This window comes from Acipenser ruthenus, chromosome 23 (assembly GCF_902713425.1).
Source record: "Acipenser ruthenus chromosome 23, fAciRut3.2 maternal haplotype, whole genome shotgun sequence".
NCBI classification, from domain to species: Eukaryota; Metazoa; Chordata; class Actinopteri; order Acipenseriformes; family Acipenseridae; genus Acipenser; species Acipenser ruthenus.
The window spans coordinates 115,818-138,916 of NC_081211.1; the positions used below are offsets into that span (position 1 = coordinate 115,818).

The 23,099-nt window shown below is 47.2% G+C and overlaps 2 protein-coding genes across 11 annotated transcripts; both read right to left on the reverse strand.

The window, feature by feature from the left end:
* Positions 1–646: 646 nt before the first annotated feature.
* LOC117413348 (plasma kallikrein-like) lies at positions 647–13,560 on the reverse strand. Of its 10 annotated transcripts, none has more exons than XM_058997304.1 (16): positions 13,453–13,559; positions 11,186–11,260; positions 10,784–10,940; positions 10,370–10,482; positions 9,836–9,995; positions 8,314–8,432; positions 5,678–5,816; positions 5,321–5,421; positions 4,458–4,617; positions 4,198–4,325; positions 3,216–3,396; positions 2,895–3,064; positions 2,401–2,487; positions 2,146–2,285; positions 1,731–1,887; positions 647–790 (listed from the first exon to the last, which is right to left on the reverse strand). In XM_058997304.1, exons 2-16 carry the CDS (start codon positions 11,250–11,252, stop codon positions 783–785), a joined length of 1,887 nt encoding a protein of 628 aa, XP_058853287.1. In that variant the 5' UTR covers positions 11,253–11,260; positions 13,453–13,559; the 3' UTR covers positions 647–782. The 10 variants fall into 10 exon arrangements, with proteins under 10 accessions (XP_058853287.1, XP_058853291.1, XP_058853290.1 ...); XM_058997308.1 differs by having other exon boundaries at positions 11,186–11,263; positions 13,453–13,546; XM_058997307.1 differs by lacking the exon at positions 13,453–13,559 and adding an exon at positions 13,325–13,377.
* Positions 13,561–15,909: 2,349 nt separating this feature from the next.
* On the reverse strand, positions 15,910–22,349 carry LOC117413972 (hairy/enhancer-of-split related with YRPW motif-like protein). Its single transcript, XM_058997316.1, has 5 exons — positions 21,416–22,349; positions 20,250–20,316; positions 19,224–19,307; positions 18,898–18,979; positions 15,910–17,899 (listed from the first exon to the last, which is right to left on the reverse strand). The coding sequence occupies exons 1-5, from the start codon at positions 21,493–21,495 to the stop codon at positions 17,334–17,336; spliced, it is 879 nt and encodes a 292-aa protein (XP_058853299.1). The 5' UTR covers positions 21,496–22,349; the 3' UTR covers positions 15,910–17,333.
* Between the last annotated feature and the right edge of the window lie 750 nt (positions 22,350–23,099).

Here is a 23,099-nt window from a genome sequence, read left to right on the forward strand (position 1 = left end):
AGGGCTCTGGACTCTTGACCGGAGGGTCGTGGGTTCAATCCCCGATGGGGGACACTGCTGTTGTACCCTTGAGCAAGGTACTTTACCTAGATTGCTCCAGTAAAAACCCAACTGTAAAAATGGGTAATTGTATGTAAAATAATGTGATATCTGTATAGTGTGAAATAATGTATAATGTGATATCTTGTAACAATTGTAAGTCTGCTAAGAAATAAATAATAATAATAATAATAATAGTTTATCTAGCAGACGCCTTTATCCAAGGCGACTTACAGAGACTAGGGTGTGTGAACGATGCATCAGCTGCAGAGTCACTTACAACTACGTCTCACCCGAAAGACGGAGCACAAGGAGGTGAAGTGACTTGCTCAGGGGCACACAGTGTGTCAGTGGTATGAATGTGTTGATTGATTAAACATGCTGTAACCGTTTGTAGAAACCGTTCTCCAATCTTAAAACATTCTCCTAATAATAGTGCTTGCATCACTGTTGTCTACACTGTAGCTGACAGTTAAGATGCTATGGCACCACAGGGATGGTAACCAGACTCCTATTGCACAGCAGTTTCACCCAATGGAGGTTTTACTGCTGCGAGCTTCATTAGCCACAGTGTGTCCAGGTAACAAGCTCAGGTGCAGGCTCAATATTGAATGCTGAAACAGAATTTATTTATTTATTTTTAAATCTTTTTCGAAGCGAGTCCCCCCAGTCCGTCCTGTGTAGGTGTCGATGGGGCAGCTCTGTGCTTCAGTTTGGTTTGATGGGAAGCTCCTCAGCAAACTTTAAGCACCTGAAATAAACAAGCAATGATATTAAAGTGCGTTGATTAATGTCTACTGTCAACATGAATGCCATCTGACATGTCCTTATAATATACAGCACTAGACCCTGATATTGATGCGATCCAGCCATCTGACATGTCCTTATAATATACAGCACTAGACCCTGATATTGATGTGATCCAGCCCTCTGACATGTCCTTATAATACACAGCGCTAGACCCTGATATTGATGCGATCCAGCCCTCTGAAATGTCTTTATAATATATAGCACTAGACCCTGATATTGATGCGATCCAGCCCTCTGACATGTCTTTATAATATATAGCACTAGACCCTGATATTGATGCGATCCAGCCCTCTGAAATGTCTTTATAATATATAGCACTAGACCCTGATATTGATGTGATCCAGCCCTCTGAAATGTCTTTATAATATACAGCACTAGACCCTGATATTGATGCGATCCAGCCCTCTGAAATGTCTTTATAATATATAGCACTAGACCCTGATATTGATGCGATCCAGCCCTCTGAAATGTCTTTATAATATACAGCACTAGACCCTGATATTGATGCGATCCAGCCCTCTGACATGTCTTTATAATATATAGCACTAGACCCTGATATTGATGCGATCCAGCCCTCTGAAATGTCTTTATAATATACAGCACTAGACCCTGATATTGATGCGATCCAGCCCTCTGACATGTCTTTATAATATATAGCACTAGACCCTGATATTGATGCGATCCAGCCCTCTAGAATGTCTTTATAATATATAGCACTAGACCCTGATATTGATGCGATCCAGCCCTCTGAAATGTCTTTATAATATATAGCACTAGACCCTGATATTGATGCGATCCAGCCCTCTGAAATGTCTCTGTGGATCCTATCAGCTCAAGTGGGTGAGCTGCTGAGGGTCTGTACAAACAGAAAGCAGCCTTACATTGTGCAATGCTGGATTTGATCCAGGATATGTAGTTGATCACGTTGGTGTACACTCCAGGCTTGTTGGGCAGTGCGCATCCTTCGCCCCAGCTTGTAATGCCCTTCAGGTACCAACTGTCTTTACTCTGACACATCAGTGGACCTCCAGAATCTCCCTGAAGACAGAGACACAGTGGTGAAGCACGCACACACACGCACGCACGCACGTCCGCTCGCACGCACGCACAGACACACTGACGCTACAGTAATCTGAGTTACATGCATATCCTGCTTTTTACCATTCTTACTATACCTGTGCTTTACCATTCCTCCACTCTGCTGTATTACACTTTGCTACACTGCTTTGACGTGGTACACTTTTATAACGGCAGATTCGATGGACGGAGGTTTCAGCCCCAGCGATTGATTCTGACCTCACAGGCGTCAATGCCTCCTTCTGGTCTCCCAGCACAGAGCATGGAGTTCAGGATGGTGTAGTCGCTGTAGAGGGCTCTGCAATCCTCCAGCCTTATCAGCGGCATGGGTGCCTCCTGGAGCTGGTCTGCGTACTGAACTGGAGGAAGAAGGTAGGGGTAGACTTTCAGAATTTGCAGAGAGGACAGTGATTTTCTATTTACACATTATTACATTATTGGAGGTGAGGGTCATTACATCATTGTGTTTCTTACGTTTGGACACTTTCCCCCAGCCAGAAACCCAGCACTGGTCATCCCAAGCGGTCTCGCTGTCTGGGAGGCAGATGGGACCCTGTCTGTCTGTTAAAACAGTTAACAGTTGTGTTGCATCAGATAGCTACCTCACATTCAGAATCAGATTTTAAAAAATATATATATGTACAATTATTAATGCACACCCATCAAACAGTCAACAGCGCCGAATTTAGAAAAACTGAAAGAGATTGAAAAAAGACGAGACATTGAAAAAGACTCCTAGTCGAAATGTTTGTCACTGAACTTCCACTGCATGGTGAAAAGCCCAGTGCAAGCATTGCAGGTCTGTAAACTGCTCTGTATGGTATTGCTAATCTTGAAGACACTGCTGGGCACTGGTGCTCAGGAAGAAAGAGCCGTGTTTTGCTTTCCTGTCGGTCTGTGGAAGTCACAAGCAGCCCAGTCTGCAGCTGACTAGCTCTGTGTCTCACAGGGGTCAAGACTTCCCTTACCGTTGTAAAGGATGGGACTTTTCAGCTTCACTAGGGCAATGTCGTTTCCCGTGACGACATCCACAAAGTCCGGATGCATGATAATCTTTTCAAGCTCGTAGGGAGGGGTGTTTAACTGGGACTGCTTCAGGATCCCAGCGTACACCTTCCACAGCGCTGGGTTACTGTTTCTGTGGAGCACACAGGGCAGCAGCCAAGGTTAAAGGACAGCTGGAGTCAGGAATGAGCCTCTGCTTGTTTGTATAGGTTAGCAGCTCCTTACTGCACATGCCAGTTTCTATGTTACTTGTAGTTAATGAGTAACCCAAGCAGCCAGTTTACCCAGTGAAGCAGTGAGCCGCAGTGACGACCCAGCGAGGGTTCAAGATGGATCCTCCGCAGTCGTGGGAGAACCAGTCCGTGCCTTTATTCCTGTGGAGGGACACCTGCCACGGCCAGCGTGTCGCAGCGGCAGCCTGTCCACCAATGACCCTAGATCTGAAGAGAGACACCTTCCCACACTCTAAACAGAAAGGAAGGAATTTACCTGGTATAGAAAAATGCAGCGAGAAAATTAAACAAGCAAGCATATTCTCTGAGCTTTGACCTGCTGGTGCCACAAAGGGCAGCCCCTCCTGCTTGGTGTGAAGCCAGTTTGAAGTTTTGCACACCTCCTGCATCCTCTTGTAGGCAGTACATCAGTGACAACAGCAACTCACGTTTGAATGGTTCACGTGAAATGGATTGGCTGACACACTGTTTATAGGGGTGTGCAGAAGCTCATGACTCATTCTCGGAGCTGCCTTTAAGAAGCATTTCTCTTCAATAAATCCACCCCCACGGCACGCCAGTACGGCAGTAAAAATTGCCATTGATTGCCACTCAATTGTTGACGTGAGGGGAGGACAGCTTTTCTTGTTTTGAAGGCAACATGTTAATGAATAGATTTATTTGACAGCTATAGCTTTTGCACAGCCCTATACATACATATGAGGAAGGTCCCAGTGTAAACTGGGCTGCCCTGCTGTTAGTGATAAGTGATTATAATTATTATTATTATTTATTTCTTAGCTGACGCCCTTATCCAGGGCGACTTACAATTGTTACAAGATATCACATTATTTTTACATACAATTACCCATTTATACAGCTGGGTTTTTACTGGAGCAATCTAGGTAAAGTACCTTGCTCAAGGGCACAGCAGCAGTGTCCCCACCGGGATTTGAACCCACGACCCTCCGGTCAAGAGTCCAGAGCTCTAACCTCTACTCCACACAAGCCTCCCCACGTTGCCGTGGCATCACTGAGACAATGACATTCATACCAGCTGGCAGTTCATCTGCACACCTCTCTTCACAGTCTCTTTGGTGGAACCCCGACACAGCACTCCTGAGAATGGTAATGTTTGGGGGTACGGGGGTCTTCACCTCCTGCTTCAGGTAGCAGCGCCGCCTGTAAGAGAAGGGGTTCAAGAGAAGCACCTACAGCATGGAGTGTTGAAGCATGATGGCGGGTAGAGCCGGGCCATGCACTTATTCAGGGATTTATATCAATAGACACATGAATGAATGAATAAATGCTGACTGGTGTTGAGGGTCGAAGAAGGAGCTCCTGCAGTAAGTGTAGAACTGGCACTCCGGATCGGCTGTGCAGGCCTCCTGACAAGTCTCTGGATCATCCAGCAGCAGGTAGCGTCGGTCATACCCCGGGAAGTCAAGGTTTTCATACACTGTTTCTGTACAGGCTGTGGAGAGAGAAGAGGGGCATCTCACTCCACCTTGCCAGGGGGCGCTAGACATCCCGGGACAGAAAAACAAACCATCTCTGCCTTCTTTACTTGAGCAATCAAAACGAATGCAAAGCAACAGCAATAGCCCGCGTGAGGCTGTGTGTCCAGCGCCTTCTGAAAGGGTCACCGCGATGCAAGCATACAGGACTTTGTTTTTATAGTGCATGCTTATACAGGAAGCTTACCCCTCTTCCTCTCCAGTCGGGACATTAAACAAGGCAGGCAGAATCACAGACATTAAGTATTTCAAGTGGGGTGTGCTGATACTGGCCCTTGTACTCATGATTACCTTTAAGAATTTTTTTCGTTGTCAGTTTAGCGCATATATATTATTATTATTATTATTATTATTATTATTATTATTATAAATTATTCCCTAAAAAGCCGCTAACAGCATTGCGCATGTGTAGTACATTTCACCCGAGACTCCCAACTCGTTTGCAACTGGTTTAGCAGACCTAGCACCTCAATGTTCAATGAGTTCATTGCCACTGATGGGTACTCAGTTGTAAAGGTGAGGGAAGGACAGTGCTTCTCGTTTTGAAATCAACACATTAGCGAATGTATTTATTTAATGCCTGCTGGTAAATACTTCTGAAAAAGCAGTTCCGAGTGTGAGCATCAGCACAGCCTAATATAAAGAGCGGGCGTGTCTCACCGTTTCGGGTGCCACAGAACCTCAGGGAATTCCCTGAAAACACAGCGGAGGAAGACTTTACCACTCTACCGCCATCGGAGTGTTTGAGCCAGCACTCAAACCTGGAAAATAAACACAGAGGTAATCAGTGACGTATAATCACTGTCGGCTAATAGAATGCACTATGCCCTGCTCACTGCTCTATCTGAATACACTTTCATGGATGCTGAGTCGGTTTTTATTGGTGTGGTTTGGCACGTGTTTCTTTTATTCCTAGGACTAGTCACTGCTCATTTCGACTCCAATATCTTGAGCTGTAACAGAACACTGTGTTTAAGCTGAACAGAGTGGGGAGATTTGGAGAAATGTGCATCTTACTTCTTAGAGAAAAAGGAGAAAAAGGTGCAGCGTGGATCGAAGGTGCAGAGGAGACGGCAGAACTCAGCGGACGGGGCGGGGTGGTGTATGATGTCATTCCCAGGAAACTCTGTGCCTTCCAGAATCTTGGATGAGCAACCTGGATAGAAGAACCAGAAGGAGATGGAGCAATAAGCAATATTATAGTTTTCCCAGTTGTGTCCCTTTCCTGTTCATGAAACAACCGCAAATCCAGTGCCTGAGACAGCAGCACAAGCCTAGGAGATTTCATTCATAACTATCAGACACTCAACAGCGCTAAATTCAGAAATAACAAAATAAACTCAACAGATCCAACGGCAAACGTTTTCAAGAGTTTCATTTCACTGTGTTCGCTTTGTGCCTGCAGGGTCCGTGCAGGTGCATCTCAATAGTGGGAGAGCTAAGCAGTCCATTTGCAATAAAACAGCAGATAAAGAAACCTTAATGGGCACAAACCAAGAGTTATGTCTCTGTGAACATGGCTTGGCACTCAGCTGACACAGCTCAGGGATACCTTCTATGAGGAGGCTGTGAGAGGCTTGGCACAGAAGATAGAAAGCAACAAATAGCTACGATTCCAGGACAGTCTGGAGATTGAACGGCTGGTTAGAGACAGGAGGCAACTGAGGAAGCAGTGGAGGAGGCTGAAGAAAGACAGAAGGAGGCTGAAGAAAGTGAGAAGGAGGCTGAAGAAAGTCAGAAGGAGGCTGAAGAAAGACAGAAGGAGGTTGAAGAAAGACAGAAGGAGGTTGAAGAAAGTGAGAAGGAGGCTGAAGAAAGTGAGAAGGAGGTTGAAGAAAGTCAGAAGGAGGCTGAAGAAAGTGAGAAAGAGGTTGAAGAAAGTGAGAAAGAGGCTGAAGAAAGTGAGAAAGAGGCTGAAGAAAGTCAGAAGGAGGCTGAAGAAAGTCAGAAGGAGGCTGAAGAAAGTCAGAAGGAGGCTGAAGAAAGTCAGAAGGAGGCTGAAGAAAGTGAGAAGGAGGTTGAAGAAAGTCAGAAGGAGGTTGAAGAAAGTGAGAAAGAGGTTGAAGAAAGTGAGAAGGAGGTTGAAGAAAGTCAGAAGGAGGCTGAAGAAAGTGAGAAGGAGGTTGAAGAAAGTCAGAAGGAGGTTGAAGAAAGTCAGAAGGAGGTTGAAGAAAGTGAGAAAGAGGCTGAAGAAAGTGAGAAGGAGGTTGAAGAAAGTCAGAAGGAGGTTGAAGAAAGTGAGAAAGAGGTTGAAGAAAGTGAGAAGGAGGCTGAAGAAAGTGAGAAGGAGGCTGAAGAAAGTCAGAAGGAGGCTGAAGAAAGTCAGAAGGAGGCTGAAGAAAGTGAGAAAGAGGCTGAAGAAAGTCAGAAGGAGGATGAAGAAAGTGAGAAAGAGGCTGAAGAAAGTCAGAAGGAGGCTGAAGAAAGTCAGAAGGAGGTTGAAGAAAGTCAGAAGGAGGCTGAAGAAAGTGAGAAGGAGGTTGAAGAAAGTCAGAAGGAGGTTGAAGAAAGTGAGAAAGAGGTTGAAGAAAGTGAGAAGGAGGTTGAAGAAAGTCAGAAGGAGGCTGAAGAAAGTGAGAAGGAGGTTGAAGAAAGTCAGAAGGAGGCTGAAGAAAGTCAGAAGGAGGCTGAAGAAAGTGAGAAAGAGGCTGAAGAAAGTGAGAAAGAGGCTGAAGAAAGTCAGAAGGAGGCTGAAGAAAGTGAGAAGGAGGTTGAAGAAAGTCAGAAGGAGGCTGAAGAAAGTGAGAAAGAGGCTGAAGAAAGTCAGAAGGAGGTTGAAGAAAGTCAGAAGGAGGTTGAAGAAAGTGAGAAAGAGGTTGAAGAAAGTGAGAAGGAGGTTGAAGAAAGTCAGAAGGAGGTTGAAGAAAGTGAGAAGGAGGCTGAAGAAAGTGAGAAGGAGGTTGAAGAAAGTCAGAAGGAGGTTGAAGAAAGTCAGAAGGAGGCTGAAGAAAGTGAGAAGGAGGTTGAAGAAAGTCAGAAGGAGGTTGAAGAAAGTGAGAAGGAGGTTGAAGAAAGTCAGAAGGAGGTTGAAGAAAGTCAGAAGGAGGCTGAAGAAAGTCAGAAGGAGGCTGAAGAAAGTGAGAAAGAGGCTGAAGAAAGTCAGAAGGAGGTTGAAGAAAGTCAGAAGGAGGCTGAAGAAAGTGAGAAGGAGGCTGAAGAAAGTGAGAAGGAGGTTGAAGAAAGTCAGAAGGAGGCTGAAGAAAGTCAGAAGGAGGCTGAAGAAAGTGAGAAGGAGGTTGAAGAAAGTCAGAAGGAGGTTGAAGAAAGTGAGAAAGAGGTTGAAGAAAGTGAGAAGGAGGCTGAAGAAAGTCAGAAGGAGGCTGAAGAAAGTGAGAAAGAGGCTGAAGAAAGTGAGAAGGAGGCTGAAGAAAGTGAGAAAGAGGCTGAAGAAAGTGAGAAAGAGGCTGAAGAAAGTGAGAAGGAGGCTGAAGAAAGTGAGAAAGAGGCTGAAGAAAGTGAGAAAGAGGCTGAAGAAAGTCAGAAGGAGGCTGAAGAAAGTGAGAAAGAGGCTGAAGAAAGTGAGAAGGAGGCCCTCAGTCTTCACCAGAGAAAAGAATGTGGAACAGCGTAAGACTGGCTGGCGAGACAGAGGAGGAGCAGCTTCCTAATCTGAGAGCGTTAGAGACGGGGTGCGTGTTGTAAAGTTCACTAACGCGTGGAGCTTGCTTTCGCACTGCACCCTCTCTGAGAGAATCCCGACACCACGTTTTGTAGGTTATTGATGGTCGGAGGGCTGGGGACGTTCTTGGTGTACTTCAAGTGGCATTTTTGTCTGAGGAAAGAGAAGGAAAAGCATTTTCTTTGACACAGCCTCTATTGTTTCTGTTTTAATAGGCCATTAAATTCCATGTAATGGGCTGTTTCAAGTTTTAAAATGTTACAATCCCATTCACAGTGATTTAAAAAGTCACCAGCATGGAGTGAATGAAACAAACCATGATAGAAACGAATCTAAAGAAGGACACGTTCACTGTGACAACTGCCATCTATCACAGAGACGCCAATTTACTCTTATAAGAGAATGCAACAGAACAGCCCCAATAAGGAAGACACACACACACGCACACACACACACACACACACTGACACACACACACACACACACACACACACTGCCACACACACACACACTGACACACACACACACACACACACACACACACTGCCACACACATACACACTGACACACACACACACACACACACACACTGACACACACACACACACACACACTGACACACACACACACTGACACACACACACACACACACTGACACACACACACACACGCACACACTGACACACACACACACACACACACACACTGACACACACACACACTGACACACACACACACACACACACACACACACACTGACACACACACACACACACACACACTGACACACACACACACACACACACACTGACACACACACACACTGACACACACACACACACACACACACTGACACACACACACACACACACACACACACACTGACACACACACACACACACACACTGACACACACACACACTGACACACACACACACACACACACACACACACACACACTGACACACACACACACACACACACTGACACACACACACACTGACACACACACACACACACACACACACTGACACACACACACACACTGACACACACACACACTGACACACACACACACACACACACACACTGACACACACACTGACACACACACACACACACACACACACTGACACACACACACACACACACACACACTGACACACACACACACACACACACACACACACACACACACTGACACACACACACACACACACACACTGACACACACACACACACACACACTGACACACACACACACTGACACACACACACACACACACACACACTGACACACACACACACACACACACACACACACACTGACACACACACACACACACACACACACACTGACACACACACACACACACACACACACACACACACACTGACACACACACACACACACACACACACTGACACACACACACACACACACACACACACACACACACACTGACACACACACACACACACACACACTGACACACACACACACACACACACACACACACACACACACACACACACACTGACACACACACACGCACCGATACTCCGGATTGTCAAACGTGTCGGTGAGGTAAGTGAAGAACTGGCAGTCTGGATCGGTGGTGCACGCTGTCTGGCAGTCACTGTGGCTGTCAGTGTAGAGGAACTTGTAATCCACCCCTGGGAAATCCACACCCATAAAGACTCTGGGGCTGCAGGCTGGAAACAGAGATTAACAGTGTTAAAATGTCTTACTCATTTGACGATGATCTTTGGCAGTTTCAATATAATTCCTCTTGTACGGGTAAACTAGTAAACAGATTATTTTGCCCTATGGGGTCTGACACAGAGGGCTAATTAAAAAAAAAAGTGAATCAAAGTTTGTGGAGAAGCAAAAGTTAAGTTGCACATAAACAGGAAAAGAGTCACAATTCTTATTACATGATGTAAGATATCTGTGATTATAGTGATCATTTTGAACCGATAATCAATAATTGAAAATGTCACTTTCATCCAACCCTAGCATTGAGCTAATCTACTACTACTACTACTACTACTACTAAGAGTCGATGAGAGTATAGAGGGGTCCTTACTGCTGGAAGCTTCTTCACAGCTCTTCAGAGAGTACCCAGAAACCACAGCTGCAAGGCTTCTTGTTGAGCTGGGCTTTCCTGAGGTGGTGTGCTTGAGATAGCAGTAGAATACTCTGCAGGGGAGAAATAAACGTCAAACTAAACGCAAAAACGCTATCTTACCCGTCAGCTGCTGCCCCTCATGAGTGACATGCAGTGCAGCCAGTGACATGCTTCAACCAGACGACACTGCGGGGCGGGACGTGCGAGGGGAGCAGATTCCATACAGTGAGAGCCGTCTCCAAACCCACTGCAGTGCCAGATGTCATGGCAACACCATCAAAATGTGACGTGCTTCTTTCCAACCAGCGCCTATACAGTGAATGGAAATCAAACGTGTTTAAAATGAAGGGTTCCTCGAGTCTCGGACTCTACCTGTTGTCTGAACGCCAGTCCTTGGTCAGGAAAGTGAAGAACTGGCACAGATGGTGCTGGGTGCAGATAAGCTGGCAGTACTCTGCGTCCGGAGCAAACACGTTGGCGACATCATCCCCTGGGAAGTCTGTGCCCATTTGCAGATCTCGCACACAGCCTGGGTAAGAACAGAGAATAGACCCTGACTGTCAGTTACTATTAACATACCGTAGCATGTCAGCCAATCCACTTGGTTTCTGTGAAACATTCAGATCTGAGCTGCTGTTGTCACTGAGTCACCGTGAAGCATTACCCTGCAAAAGCGTTGTGGTAAACTCTTTCAGAGCTGCTACCCCCAAGTGAATTTGCAGCCTCCTGGTCCTCAGGTCCCTGGAGAATCTCCAGCACAGAACTCACACTTACCTTCTGTGATCTGGACTGAGGCAGCCCATAGACTAGCAATGCAGAGCAACAGCAGAGGAGTCTTCATTCTACACTCTGCTGAAAGATAGAAACGCTGGCATTAAAAGATTCAGATTCAGAGTCCTGTCTCTCAACAGCGCTGCACTCTCACAGATTCACAATCCTGTCTCTCAACAGCGCTGCACTCTCACAGATTCACAAACCTGTCTCTCTCTCAACAGCGCTGCACTCTCACAGATTCACAATCCTGTCTCTCAACAGCCCTGCTCTCTCACAGATTCACAATCCTGTCTCTCAACAGCCCTGCTCTCTCACAGATTCACAATCCTGTCTCTCTCTCAACAGCCCTGCACTCTCACAGATTCACAAACCTGTCTCTCTCTCAACAGCGCTGCACTCTCACAGATTCACAAACCTGTCTCTCAACAGCGCTGCACTCTCACAGATTCACAAACCTGTCTCTCTCTCAACAGCGCTGCACTCTCACAGATTCACAATCCTGTCTCTCAACAGCCCTGCTCTCTCACAGATTCACAAACCTGTCTCTCTCTCAACAGCCCTGCACTCTCACAGATTCACAATCCTGTCTCTCAACAGCCCTGCACTCTCACAGATTCACAAACCTGTCTCTCTCTCAACAGCGCTGCACTCTCACAGATTCACAATCCTGTCTCTCAACAGCCCTGCTCTCTCACAGATTCACAATCCTGTCTCTCAACAGCCCTGCTCTCTCACAGATTCACAATCCTGTCTCTCAACAGCCCTGCTCTCTCACAGATTCACAATCCTGTCTCTCAACAGCCCTGCTCTCTCACAGATTCACAATCCTGTCTCTCAACAGCGCTGCACTCTCACAGATTCACAAACCTGTCTCTCTCTCAACAGCGCTGCACTCTCACAGATTCATAAACCTGTCTCTCTCTCAACAGCGCTGCACTCTCACAGATTCACAAACCTGTCTCTCAACAGCCCTGCTCTCTCACAGATTCACAATCCTGTCTCTCTCTCAACAGCGCTGCACTCTCACAGATTCACAAACCTGTCTCTCAACAGCGCTGCACTCTCACAGATTCACAAACCTGTCTCTCAACAGCGCTGCACTCTCACAGATTCACAAACCTGTCTCTCTCTCAACAGCCCTGCACTCTCACAGATTCACAAACCTGTCTCTCAACAGCCCTGCACTCTCACAGATTCACAATCCTGTCTCTCAACAGCCCTGCTCTCTCACAGATTCACAAACCTGTCTCTCTCTCAACAGCCCTGCACTCTCACAGATTCACAATCCTGTCTCTCTCTCAACAGCGCTGCACTCTCACAGATTCACAAACCTGTCTCTCAACAGCCCTGCTCTCTCACAGATTCACAATCCTGTCTCTCTCTCAACAGCGCTGCACTCTCACAGATTCACAAACCTGTCTCTCTCTCAACAGCGCTGCACTCTCACAGATTCACAATCCTGTCTCTCTCTCAACAGCGCTGCACTCTCACAGATTCACAAACCTGTCTCTCAACAGCCCTGCTCTCTCACAGATTCACAATCCTGTCTCTCTCTCAACAGCGCTGCACTCTCACAGATTCACAAACCTGTCTATCAACAGCGTTGCACTCTCACAGATTCACAAACCTGTCTCTCTCTCAACAGCGCTGCACTCTCACAGATTCACAAACCTGTCTCTCTCTCAACAGCCCTGCACTCTCACAGATTCACAAACCTGTCTCTCTCTCAACAGCGCTGCACTCTCACAGATTCACAAACCTGTCTCTCAACAGCCCTGCTCTCTCACAGATTCACAATCCTGTCTCTCTCTCAACAGCGCTGCACTCTCACAGATTCACAAACCTGTCTCTCTCTCAACAGCGCTGCACTCTCACAGATTCACAAACCTGTCTCTCTCTCAACAGCGCTGCACTCTCACAGATTCACAATCCTGTCTCTCAACAGCGCTGCACTCTCACAGATTCACAAACCTGTCTCTCTCTCAACAGCGCTGCACTCTCACAGATTCACAAACCTGTCTCTCTCTCAACAGCGCTGCACTCTCACAGATTCACAAACCTGTCTCTCAACAGCCCTGCTCTCTCACAGATTCACAAACCTGTCTCTCAACAGCCCTGCTCTCTCACAGATTCACAAACCTGTCTTTCTCTCAACAGCCCTGTACTCTCACAGATTCACAATCCTGTCTCTCAACAGCCCTGCACTCTCACAGATTCACAAACCTGTCTCTCTCTCAACAGCGCTGCACTCTCACAGATTCACAAACCTGTCTTTCTCTCAACAGCCCTGTACTCTCACAGATTCACAATCCTGTCTCTCTCTCAACAGCTCTGTACTCTCACAGATTCCAGTAATGGGTGCTGTGAATCAATGCTGGACAGTCCCTCTTCTTAAAGCCAATTCAAGTCAATAATACTTTGCCCCTGTTCAAAGTTGAATTGATTCTGCCACACAATGGGACACTAAAAGTTGCAGGATCACTCGTCCAGCTTGAAACTAATGACAACAGCACCTGCGATTCCTAAGATTATATTTTATACACTGATTCAGTAAACCAAACTCGATGAATCATTTAAAAAAAAAAAAGTGTTGATTTAATTTAGTATATTTCACTTGCTTGACAAGCATTTTTTAAATCAATTTGTTATTCGCAAATCTGGATCTCACTGTCACTGACAAATATTTACAGTGTGGTGATGCGCTGTGTCCTTCACTCTATCATAATTAAAGTTCACTGTAGCTTGAATGCTCTTCAGTCTTGGGCGCTTGCCAGACCCTTAGTACTGTATATTTTACTAGGGACGTGTGCTATAAAGAGCAACAAACATAATGTCTCTGCCATTCTCCTTAAGTGGGATTTCTCTTGCACTCCCGGGACACGTTATGGTCTGTATAAAAGACCGTCACAAAGGCTCCCATGGACTCACAGCACAGCGTGTGTCTGGAGAGACATGGGTGTGTGTGTGTGTGTGTGTGTGTGTGTGTGTGTGTGTGTGTGTTTCAAGGTGGTAGAAACGGACAAATGCATTTATTTGACCGAACTTCAACTTGTCTAGAATTATAAAACAAGCCCCCAGATATGCCCACAAGAGGGCAGAGTTAGTTATTTCCTGTTCACGCTGATTGTGTGGGCTGACAGGATGTCTTTTAAAATGCGTGCCGTTTCAGGCGCCTGACCCGACAGCGTGCCGTAGATCTCAGTGGACTGATCGTTTTGAATAACAGCTGCATGAACGACTCCTGTGCGTGCCTCCACAGGTGTGACTGATTCATGCTGTGGTGAGATGTCAGCCCTGCTCATTCAGAGCACATTTATCAGGGGCTGATATTTTCAAACGCTGGCACCACCTGGTCATTTCAATAGCACACCTACACAGTTCCCAGAGGCAGGGCTGTGAGGAGGCTGCAGCTCCGTGCTGCTGTGGGAGCCTGGTCTCTCTCCCCTCCCTCCCCGTGGGAATCTCCTCTGTCTGCAGTAATTGCGGTTCCCATTCCTGGAAGCTGTGGTAGGAGCTCGCTGGGCCCAGCCAAGAAAATGCCAGCTTGAAATCTCTTGAAGTGTTCCGCGGGAGGCTCGCACGAGAGTCCCAGGGCTCCTGTCCAGACTCCAGCTCCTGTTTGTGTCTCGTTCGTTTACGTGCACCTCAAACCTTAATTAGCATCCTGGAGTATCTCAGCACTTTGAGTCCTTTTTTCTTTTTTTTAAGCTTTCTTTTTTACACTGCTGTTAAAATTCAGATGTTGAATTTATAAGGTTTCTTGAAGTATTTCTACAGATATAATCTGAGCATCCAGATGTGAAGCATTTAGATTTTCTGAGGGTGACAGGTCATTTGTAACAGAGCCAGCAGCTGGTGATTGTCCTGTCGTTATTGCACACGCAGCAGAGATTCGTTTTCTCTTCATGTTAGGTACACTATTGGGACATACACTGCGTAATGTGCTCTTGCTGAACACAATCTTTGCACAGTGCTGCTTCTGCCAGCTCTGCAGTTCATGGGATTTGATTTCCATGGCAAAGTCTAGTTCAGGAGAAGTCACTTATTTTATGTGAAGGTCCAACATTCTCAGTTACAACAATGTGAAGGTCTGGAGCACATTTTAAATGAAGAATGAAGAATGGAAAAATTATGAACAAATGAATTATTGTCAAAAATGGGACATTTTAAATTTGAAGATAAGAACTTTCTCTAAATTCGGTAAGACTGTAGCTCCACATAAACAAAGAAAAATAAAATATTATACTTGAATTTAAATCATTACTTGCCATCAAAAATGCATCGGATATAGATTGGTGCCTAATGAGTGATTTCCAAAATAAACTGGATAGCACTAAAGCAGCATTTATAAAATCTGGAGCTAAATGGCTTGAAAAAGGAGACACAAACACAGATTATTTTATTAGTTTAGAGAAAAGAAATCCAATAAATAGTATTGCATGTCTTCATGTTAACGGATCTTCAACCTCAGATCCCTCTCAAATTAACACGCTTGTTTCAATGAAAACGTATACTGTTCTAATTAGGATTTATTCATGAACAAAACTGAACACCATATCCCACAAAGAGATCTCTCAGATGAAATGCTGGGCAAGGCTGACATCACTTTGGCTGAAATCCCCAGGACCAGGTGGCATTACTGCAGGATTTTATCAACGTTTCTGGGAGGACATTGCAGACCTGTTATTGGGGGCAAAATGTTTGCAAAAAAAAATAAAATAAAATTCAGAAATGACAAAGGATTCCTATTTGGATGGCCTGCTGTCCTCTTTCTCTCCTTCTCTCTTCCACACACAAATGGAACAACACACGCAGATTCAGAACATATTTTTAATAGGAATTTATTAAACACACCAGAGGTGCTGCAGGAGAGTTAGACAGCGAGGAAGCAAACAGGACGGTGATAGCTCTATCAGTTCAATTCATCATGATCCTCTATGAAGGGGCGATTCATTCAGTGCAAACGATGTCACATCCAAACACTGCTACCGTCTCAATATTAATTGGACCAAGCCTTTTTTTTTATTCATTTCCTTTTAAAGACAAAAATGATGCTTAAGAGATTCGCACACACTGTTGTGCTTTGCACAAGCCCCGTTCTGAAACAATGCAAACAATGGATCTGTGTTTGGATCTGTGTTTGGATCTGTATTTAGATCTGTATTTAGATATGCGTTTGGATCTGTGTTTGGATCTGTGTTTGGTTCTGTGTTTGGATCTGTGTTTGGATCTGTGTTTGGTTCTGTGTTTGGATCTGTGTTTAGATCTGTGTTTGGATCTGTGTTTGGATCTGTGTTTAGATCTGTGTTTGGATCTGTGTTTGGATCTGTGTTTGGATCTGTGTTTGGATCTGTGTTTAGATATGTGTTTGGATCTGTGTTTGGATCTGTGTTTGGATCTGTGTTTGGATCTGTGTTTAGATCTGTGTTTGGATCTGTGTTTGGATCTGTGTTTGGATCTGTGTTTAGATCTGTGTTTGGATCTGTGTTTAGATCTGTGTTTGGATCTGTGTTTGGATCTGTGTTTAGATCTGTGTTTGGATCTGTGTTTGGATCTGTGTTTGGATCTGTGTTTAGATCTGTGTTTGGATCTGTGTTTGGATCTGTGTTTGGATCTGTGTTTGGATCTGTGTTTAGATATGTGTTTGGATCTGTGTTTGGATCTGTGTTTGGATCTGTGTTTAGATCTGTGTTTAGATCTGTGTTTAGATCTGTATTTAGATCTGTGTTTGGATCTGTGTTTGGATCTGTGTTTGGATCTGTGTTTAGATCTGTATTTAGATCTGTGTTTGGATCTGTGTTTGGATCTGTGTTTGGATCTGTGTTTAGATGTGTGTTTGGATCTGTGTTTAGATTCCACAGTACTGTTTCACAGTCATTTTGCAGTTTTCACCTCATGCTTTTCCCATGGTTATACTTATGTATTTACCGTGGTTTTCTCTCTGGGCTTTGCCATGCTTGACCGTGCTTGCGCTGTGCTTTGTTAAACTATGCTGTGCTCTTACTATCACAGGAAACCTTTGCAAGGGAAACGACCGGTTTGGTCCTGATGTTTTTAAAGCGCAGCTGCGTTCAGATCTGCCCCTGCTGTGTAAACGGATTTCATGGGACAGGTTTTCCCCGCTCAGAGACCTGGCTGGGTCTGCTCTTCAGAAAGCCCCGATCTCAGTCCCGCACGATCGGCTTGGCTGGGCTGCCCCGCTGGAGGGGGGAGAGGAGGGAGCGAAGGCTCTGAAAGACAGCTGGGTGGGGCGTGGGTGATGCAGCGCAGGTGACAGGCCGTTGCCAGGCTGCGAGAGTCCGTGTCCTCGGAGGGTTGCCATGGGGACGATTCTCCGGACTGCCATCGCCCCTCCCTGCTGAGTGGTGGGCAGGCAGCCCATGGGGGAGGGGTAGGCAGCGAGGAGGGCAGTTGCGGGGGGAAGAGGCACGTCCCTCCTGGGGACTCGCACCTCGCTTCCCCTCCGCGGGAAGGTGCTGGAGAGCTGAGGCAAGTCCCAGGGCCAGGGGTGAGGGTAGGGCAGGGAGGCGGGGCTGGGCAGAAGGGGCTCCATCTCGCTGGCACAGTGGCTGAGGTGAGCAACCAGCCGTGTGCCGATGGGGTCTGCATTCTCCAGGCTCTCCAGGGAGCTCAGGTAGCGTGCCACCTCCCCCACGCACTCCCGGAAACCCAGGCTCCTGTAATCCACTGCCAGGGCGTGCGCGTCCAAATAACCTGAGAGAGAGAGAGAGAGACAGAGTCAGAGAGAGGAAAACACATCCAAACAACCTGAGAGAGAGAGAGAGAGAGAGAGTCAGAGAGAGGAAAACACATCCAAACAACCTGAGAGAGAGACAGAGAGAGGAAAACACATCCAAACAACCAAGACCCTCTAACCTTCTCTCCACCACCACCATTCCTCTCCCCAGTCTTTCCCTCTCTTCCAAGTCCCTCTCCTCCCTTCCCCCTTTCCCCTTTCCCCTATGTCCCCAGTCTCTCTCCCTCCCTCCCCCTGTCTCACCCGCTCTCCCTCTCCCAGTCTCTCTGCCTCTGTCCCGAGCCCCTTGCCTTCCTCTGAGAATCGGATGAGGGTGCTGTTCTCATGGAAATACCCATTCAACAAAAACAACAAAAGCCCTTGTTTGAGTTAATAATGATGTCACTGGAGCTGTTAACACGCTCTCACACAATCACACAATCCCATCGCTCACTCGCACACAGTGTACGACGTTGGGTCTGCAAGCAGCCCTCCTGGGAAATCCTGTCGCCTGGTCAAACAAACTAAAAAAAAAACTAAAAAAAACTCTGGAGAGAGAGACCATGGTCCTGCCAGCAAGCAGAGTGGGCTCCCAGCCAGGGGCTCCAGCACTGCCACTGGGAGAGGGAAACAAGGGAGATAAAGAGAGCATGAAGGAGGTGGAGAGAGAGAGAGAGAGAGAGAGACTCCATTCCATTACATGACATTACAATGTGGCCCCCATGTGGCCCTGTTCAAGGCAGTACACCAGTGGGTATACATCTGTCTCCAGAGAGGCCATTCTAGGTTCTAGATCTGGTGCCATTCCGTTCTAGATTCCAGATCTGGCCCTCATTCCGTTGTAGGTTCTAGATCGGTCCCCCATAAGATCAGCTGACCAGAGCCCAAAGTATTCAGGCACTATTCATGTCTGCTACCCAGTGGAGTTCTGTTATATAAAGTGCTACCCTGCTCGTCCTGCAGGGGGCAGTCTTACCTTTCCCTCCCATCGCGTGGAGCAGCTTCAGGTGATCCACAGTCATCTGCAGGATCTCAGCTTTCTCCAGCTTGGACGAGCCCTGGAGCAACACAAGAGAGGGCCACTGTTGTAGTTTTACGAACCGCTCAGCATGCACCGCACCACAGTCAATGGATCCAGACTACGACCCATCAAGGAGCCTTCTAAGTAATGGCTTTATTTTTTAAACAAGAAGAAACTTTTATCCCTCTCTAAGAAAAAAGTTGGTGATTTCTGTTTTGGTTGATGACACGTCAATGGAATAAAAGTGATGTCATGATTGCTGGATGGATGTTAAGAGGTACCTGCTTCTCGAAGGCGCTGGGGACCAGGCGTCTCAGCTCAGACAGGCTGTGGTTGATTCGATCTCTCCTGCGTTTCTCAATGATCTAAAGGAGACAGGAGCCACATTGATATCACTCAGCACACTCCTTCACAGGAGCCTCAGCAACGCAGTGAGAAGTGTGTGCTTTTATCTGGGTCTTTCTTTCTTTCGTTCGTTCATTCTTTCTTTCTTTCTCCCACCCTTCCTTCCTTTCTTGCAACACCTCTTAACGTACTGCCTCCTTCAAATCAGTTTGCAGATATTTTTTTCAGACTTGCCAACTTTTGACCAGTATAACCACAGTGTATATACTAACAGATGATTCATTTAAATTAGCTACCGTATTTTACAGTAGGCTAATCTGAACCCAGTATGGGTTCTCATCCACTGGTTCACATTAGCGACATTAGTGTGTCTCAGCAGTGCAGAGGCAGCCACGCCCTGTACAGGTGTGTCTCAGCAGTGCAGAGGCAGCCGCGCCCTTTACAGGTGTGTCTCAGCAGTGCAGAGGCAGCCACGCCCTGTACAGGTGTGTCTCAGCAGTGCAGAGGCAGCCACGCCCTGTACAGGTGTGTCTCAGCAGTGCAGAGGCAGCCACACCCTGTACAGGTGTGTCTCAGCAGTGCAGAGGCAGCCGCGCCCTGTACAGGTGTGTCTCAGCAGTGCACAGGCAGCCACGCGCTGTACAGGTGTGTGTCAGCAGTGCACAGGCAGCCACGCGCTGTACAGGTGTGTCTCAGCAGTGCAGAGGCAGCCACGCCCTGTACAGGTGTGTCTCAGCAGTGCAGAGGCAGCCATGCCCTGTACAGGTGTGTCTCAGCAGTGCAGAGGCAGCCACGCCCTGTACAGGTGTGTCTCAGCAGTGCACAGGCAGCCGCGCCCTGTACAGGTGTGTGTCAGCAGTGCACAGGCAGCCACGCCCTGTACAGGTGTGTCTCAGCAGTGCAGAGGCAGCCACGCCCTGTACAGGTGTGTCTCAGCAGTGCAGAGGCAGGTAGATACTCACCCCACGTCGTCTCTTTCTCGCTTGTGTCTGAGAGGTGGTGGTGAGGGACTGGGACCCGGTGACAGGGCTACACAGAGAAACACACACACATTAGAATAGCACTCCCCGTTACACACACACACACGCACACGCACACACGCACGCACACACACACACACACACACACGCACGCACGCGCGCGCGCGCACGCACGCACGCACGCACGCACGCACGCACGCACACACACACACAGACACACACACACACACACACACACACGCACACACACATTTTTACAGTCCCTGGTTTTTTTTACTAATTTGAGCTGCTGCTAAACACAGTGTGTTTTTTACTGAATAAATGAAATCGAATGCAGGGAGCTTGTTTATCTCTTAACCGTCTCAGCTCCTCTGAGCTGCTGATCAGCCACAGTGGGATGCTCTTGTGCATGTTCCCGGATTGTAGAGGTAATCCCGGGATAACCACAGATATGTGCTCAACGCAACCCCAGCACGGCTCCACAGCACTGTCAGATGCTCTAATGAAATCCAGCTGTGTCTTAGCAGGGTGAATCGCTCGATCAAATCAACCCGCAAAATCTAGTTTTTAAATGAATAGAATGCTGGGGGCAACAATACAGCTCTGGAGAGCGCGTTGCACCCCCCTATAGAATGAACTCACTCTGCTTCATAAAGTGCAATGAAACCTGCTGAATAATGTGACGGTAACATCTTGAATTACACACCGCTTTGTAGTTTAACATATACTTTCACAAATATACTTTTAAAAACTGACACAAATTGAGAAATTGAGAAATCTAACATGAAACACTGTACTACTATTATGGCTTCCGGTAGACTTTTGCAATATCATTTTGTAGTTTCTTTGATTACACGATGTTAAATAAAATATCAAAGGTATGCACATCTAGTTTTTTTTCAATTATGTCTCAATCCTAAAATTCTGGGTGATGCAAAACTTTTGGTCCTAGCTGTACACGGTATCAAAAACTGCCAAAAAACTGAAATTATAGTTTAATTAAGCTAGTTAAAAACAAAATGCTAGCCCATTTGGTCATTAGTAACCTTAATTAATAATACATTATAGCAAACCTGATGAAAAAAAAGCCCATACACATTTTACACAAGCTAGGCTGCCCTTATTCAAACATGTGGCGTGTCCCTCACCAGAACCCGTCCTCCTGTCCCACATCGATGAGCTCCTCGGAGTCAGTCTCTGGAGCACTGTACTGATGGGGTCTCTTCATCCTCACAGCAACCTCTATCACCGTTACCCCTCTGCACTGCAGGGGCTCTGTCACTGTCGCCCCTCTGCACAGCTCTCCCTCTGTCACTGTCGCCCCTCTGCACAGCTCTCCCTCTGTCACTGTCGCCCCTCTGCACAGCTCTCCCTCTGTCACTGTCGCCCCTCTGCACAGCTCTCCCTCTGTCACTGTTGTTCCTCTGCACAGCTCTCCCTCTGTCACTGTCGTTCCTCTGCACAGCTCTCCCTCTGTCACTGTCGTTCCTCTGCACAGCTCTCCCTCTGTCACTGTTGCCCCTCTGCACAGCTCTCCCTCTGTCACTGTCGCCCCTCTGCACAGCTCTCCCTCTGTCACTGTCGCCCCTCTGCACAGCTCTCCCTCTGTCACTGTTGTTCCTCTGCACAGCTCTCCCTCTGTCACTGTCGTTCCTCTGCACAGCTCTCCCTCTGTCACTGTCGTTCCTCTGCACAGCTCTCCCTCTGTCACTGTCGCCCCTCTGCACAGCTCTCCCTCTGTCACTGTCGCCCCTCTGCACAGCTCTCCCTCTGTCACTGTCGCCCCTCTGCACAGCTCTCCCTCTGTCACTGTTGTTCCTCTGCACAGCTCTCCCTCTGTCACTGTCGCCCCTCTGCACAGCTCTCCCTCTGTCACTGTCGCCCCTCTGCACAGCTCTCCCTCTGTCACTGTTGTTCCTCTGCACAGCTCTCCCTCTGTCACTGTCGTTCCTCTGCACAGCTCTCCCTCTGTCACTGTCGTTCCTCTGCACAGCTCTCCCTCTGTCACTGTCACCCCTCTGCACAGCTCTCCCTCTGTCACTTTCGTTCCTCTGCACAGCTCTCCCTCTGTCACTGTTGTTCCTCTTCACAGCTCTGTCACTGTCGTTCCTTTGCACTGCAAGGGCTCTGTCAGTGCAACTCTGGAGTCACTGACTCCCTGCACCCCTGCAAGTCTTTCAGTCCCGAGAAGTTAAACAGCAATGTTGATTACAAAGTGCCTTGAAGGGATCATAAAAGAAACTGATTTGAGTTGTATTGTCCCGATTGGATCTCACATTACCCGGTTCAAATCTGGGGTTCCCTGATCCCCGCTCAGACGACTCCTGTCCTGTCACCCCCTCTTTTCTCTCTATCCCTCTCTTCTTGTCTCTCAGAAGGGGTTGGTCTAGTTGTTTCTTCGGAGAGCGTCCTTGAGTGCCCAGCCTGCTGTCATTGTGTCAGTGTTTCATTCAGTCCTGCAGGTTTCTCTGTGTGAACCCCACACTGTGTGTCCTCGGTCTCTGACTCTCAGTCTCTGCTTCTGTCTCTGTGTTTCTCTGTATCTCAGTCTCTGCTTCTGTCTCTGTGTTTCTCTGACTCTCAGTCTCTGCTTCTGTCTCTGTGTTTCTCTAAATCTCAGTCTCTCTCCAGGTCTCTCTGATATGAGTTACAAGCTACAGATTCTCACGCAAACTTGACAAGTTTGGTAGTTGCCAGTTTTGGCTCCCTCCCTTCCTCCCTCCCATCCCCTCCCTCCCCGTTCTCTCTCTCTCTCTCTCTCTCGCTCTCTCTCTCTCTCTTGTTTCCCCCTCCCTCTCTATCAGCGGGTCCAGTCATGATTTCTTTGAAGTC

Coding starts and splice junctions, on each gene's coding strand:
- LOC117413348 (XM_058997304.1), bottom strand. CDS start 11,252: ATGAAGACTCCTCTGCTGTTGCTCTGCATTGCTAGTCTATGGGCTGCC. Junction 10,483..10,783: donor GACTGGCGTTCAGACAACAG/GTAGAGTCCGAG, acceptor TCTCCCCTGCAG/AGTATTCTACTGCTATCTCA. Junction 4,326..4,457: donor TTCTTCGACCCTCAACACCA/GTCAGCATTTAT, acceptor CTTCTCTTACAG/GCGGCGCTGCTACCTGAAGC.
- LOC117413972 (XM_058997316.1), bottom strand. CDS start 21,495: ATGAAGAGACCCCATCAGTACAGTGCTCCAGAGACTGACTCCGAGGAG. Junction 19,308..20,249: donor CGAGAAAGAGACGACGTGGG/GTGAGTATCTAC, acceptor TGTCTCCTTTAG/ATCATTGAGAAACGCAGGAG. Junction 17,900..18,897: donor CCACGCGATGGGAGGGAAAG/GTAAGACTGCCC, acceptor TCTCTCTCTCAG/GTTATTTGGACGCGCACGCC.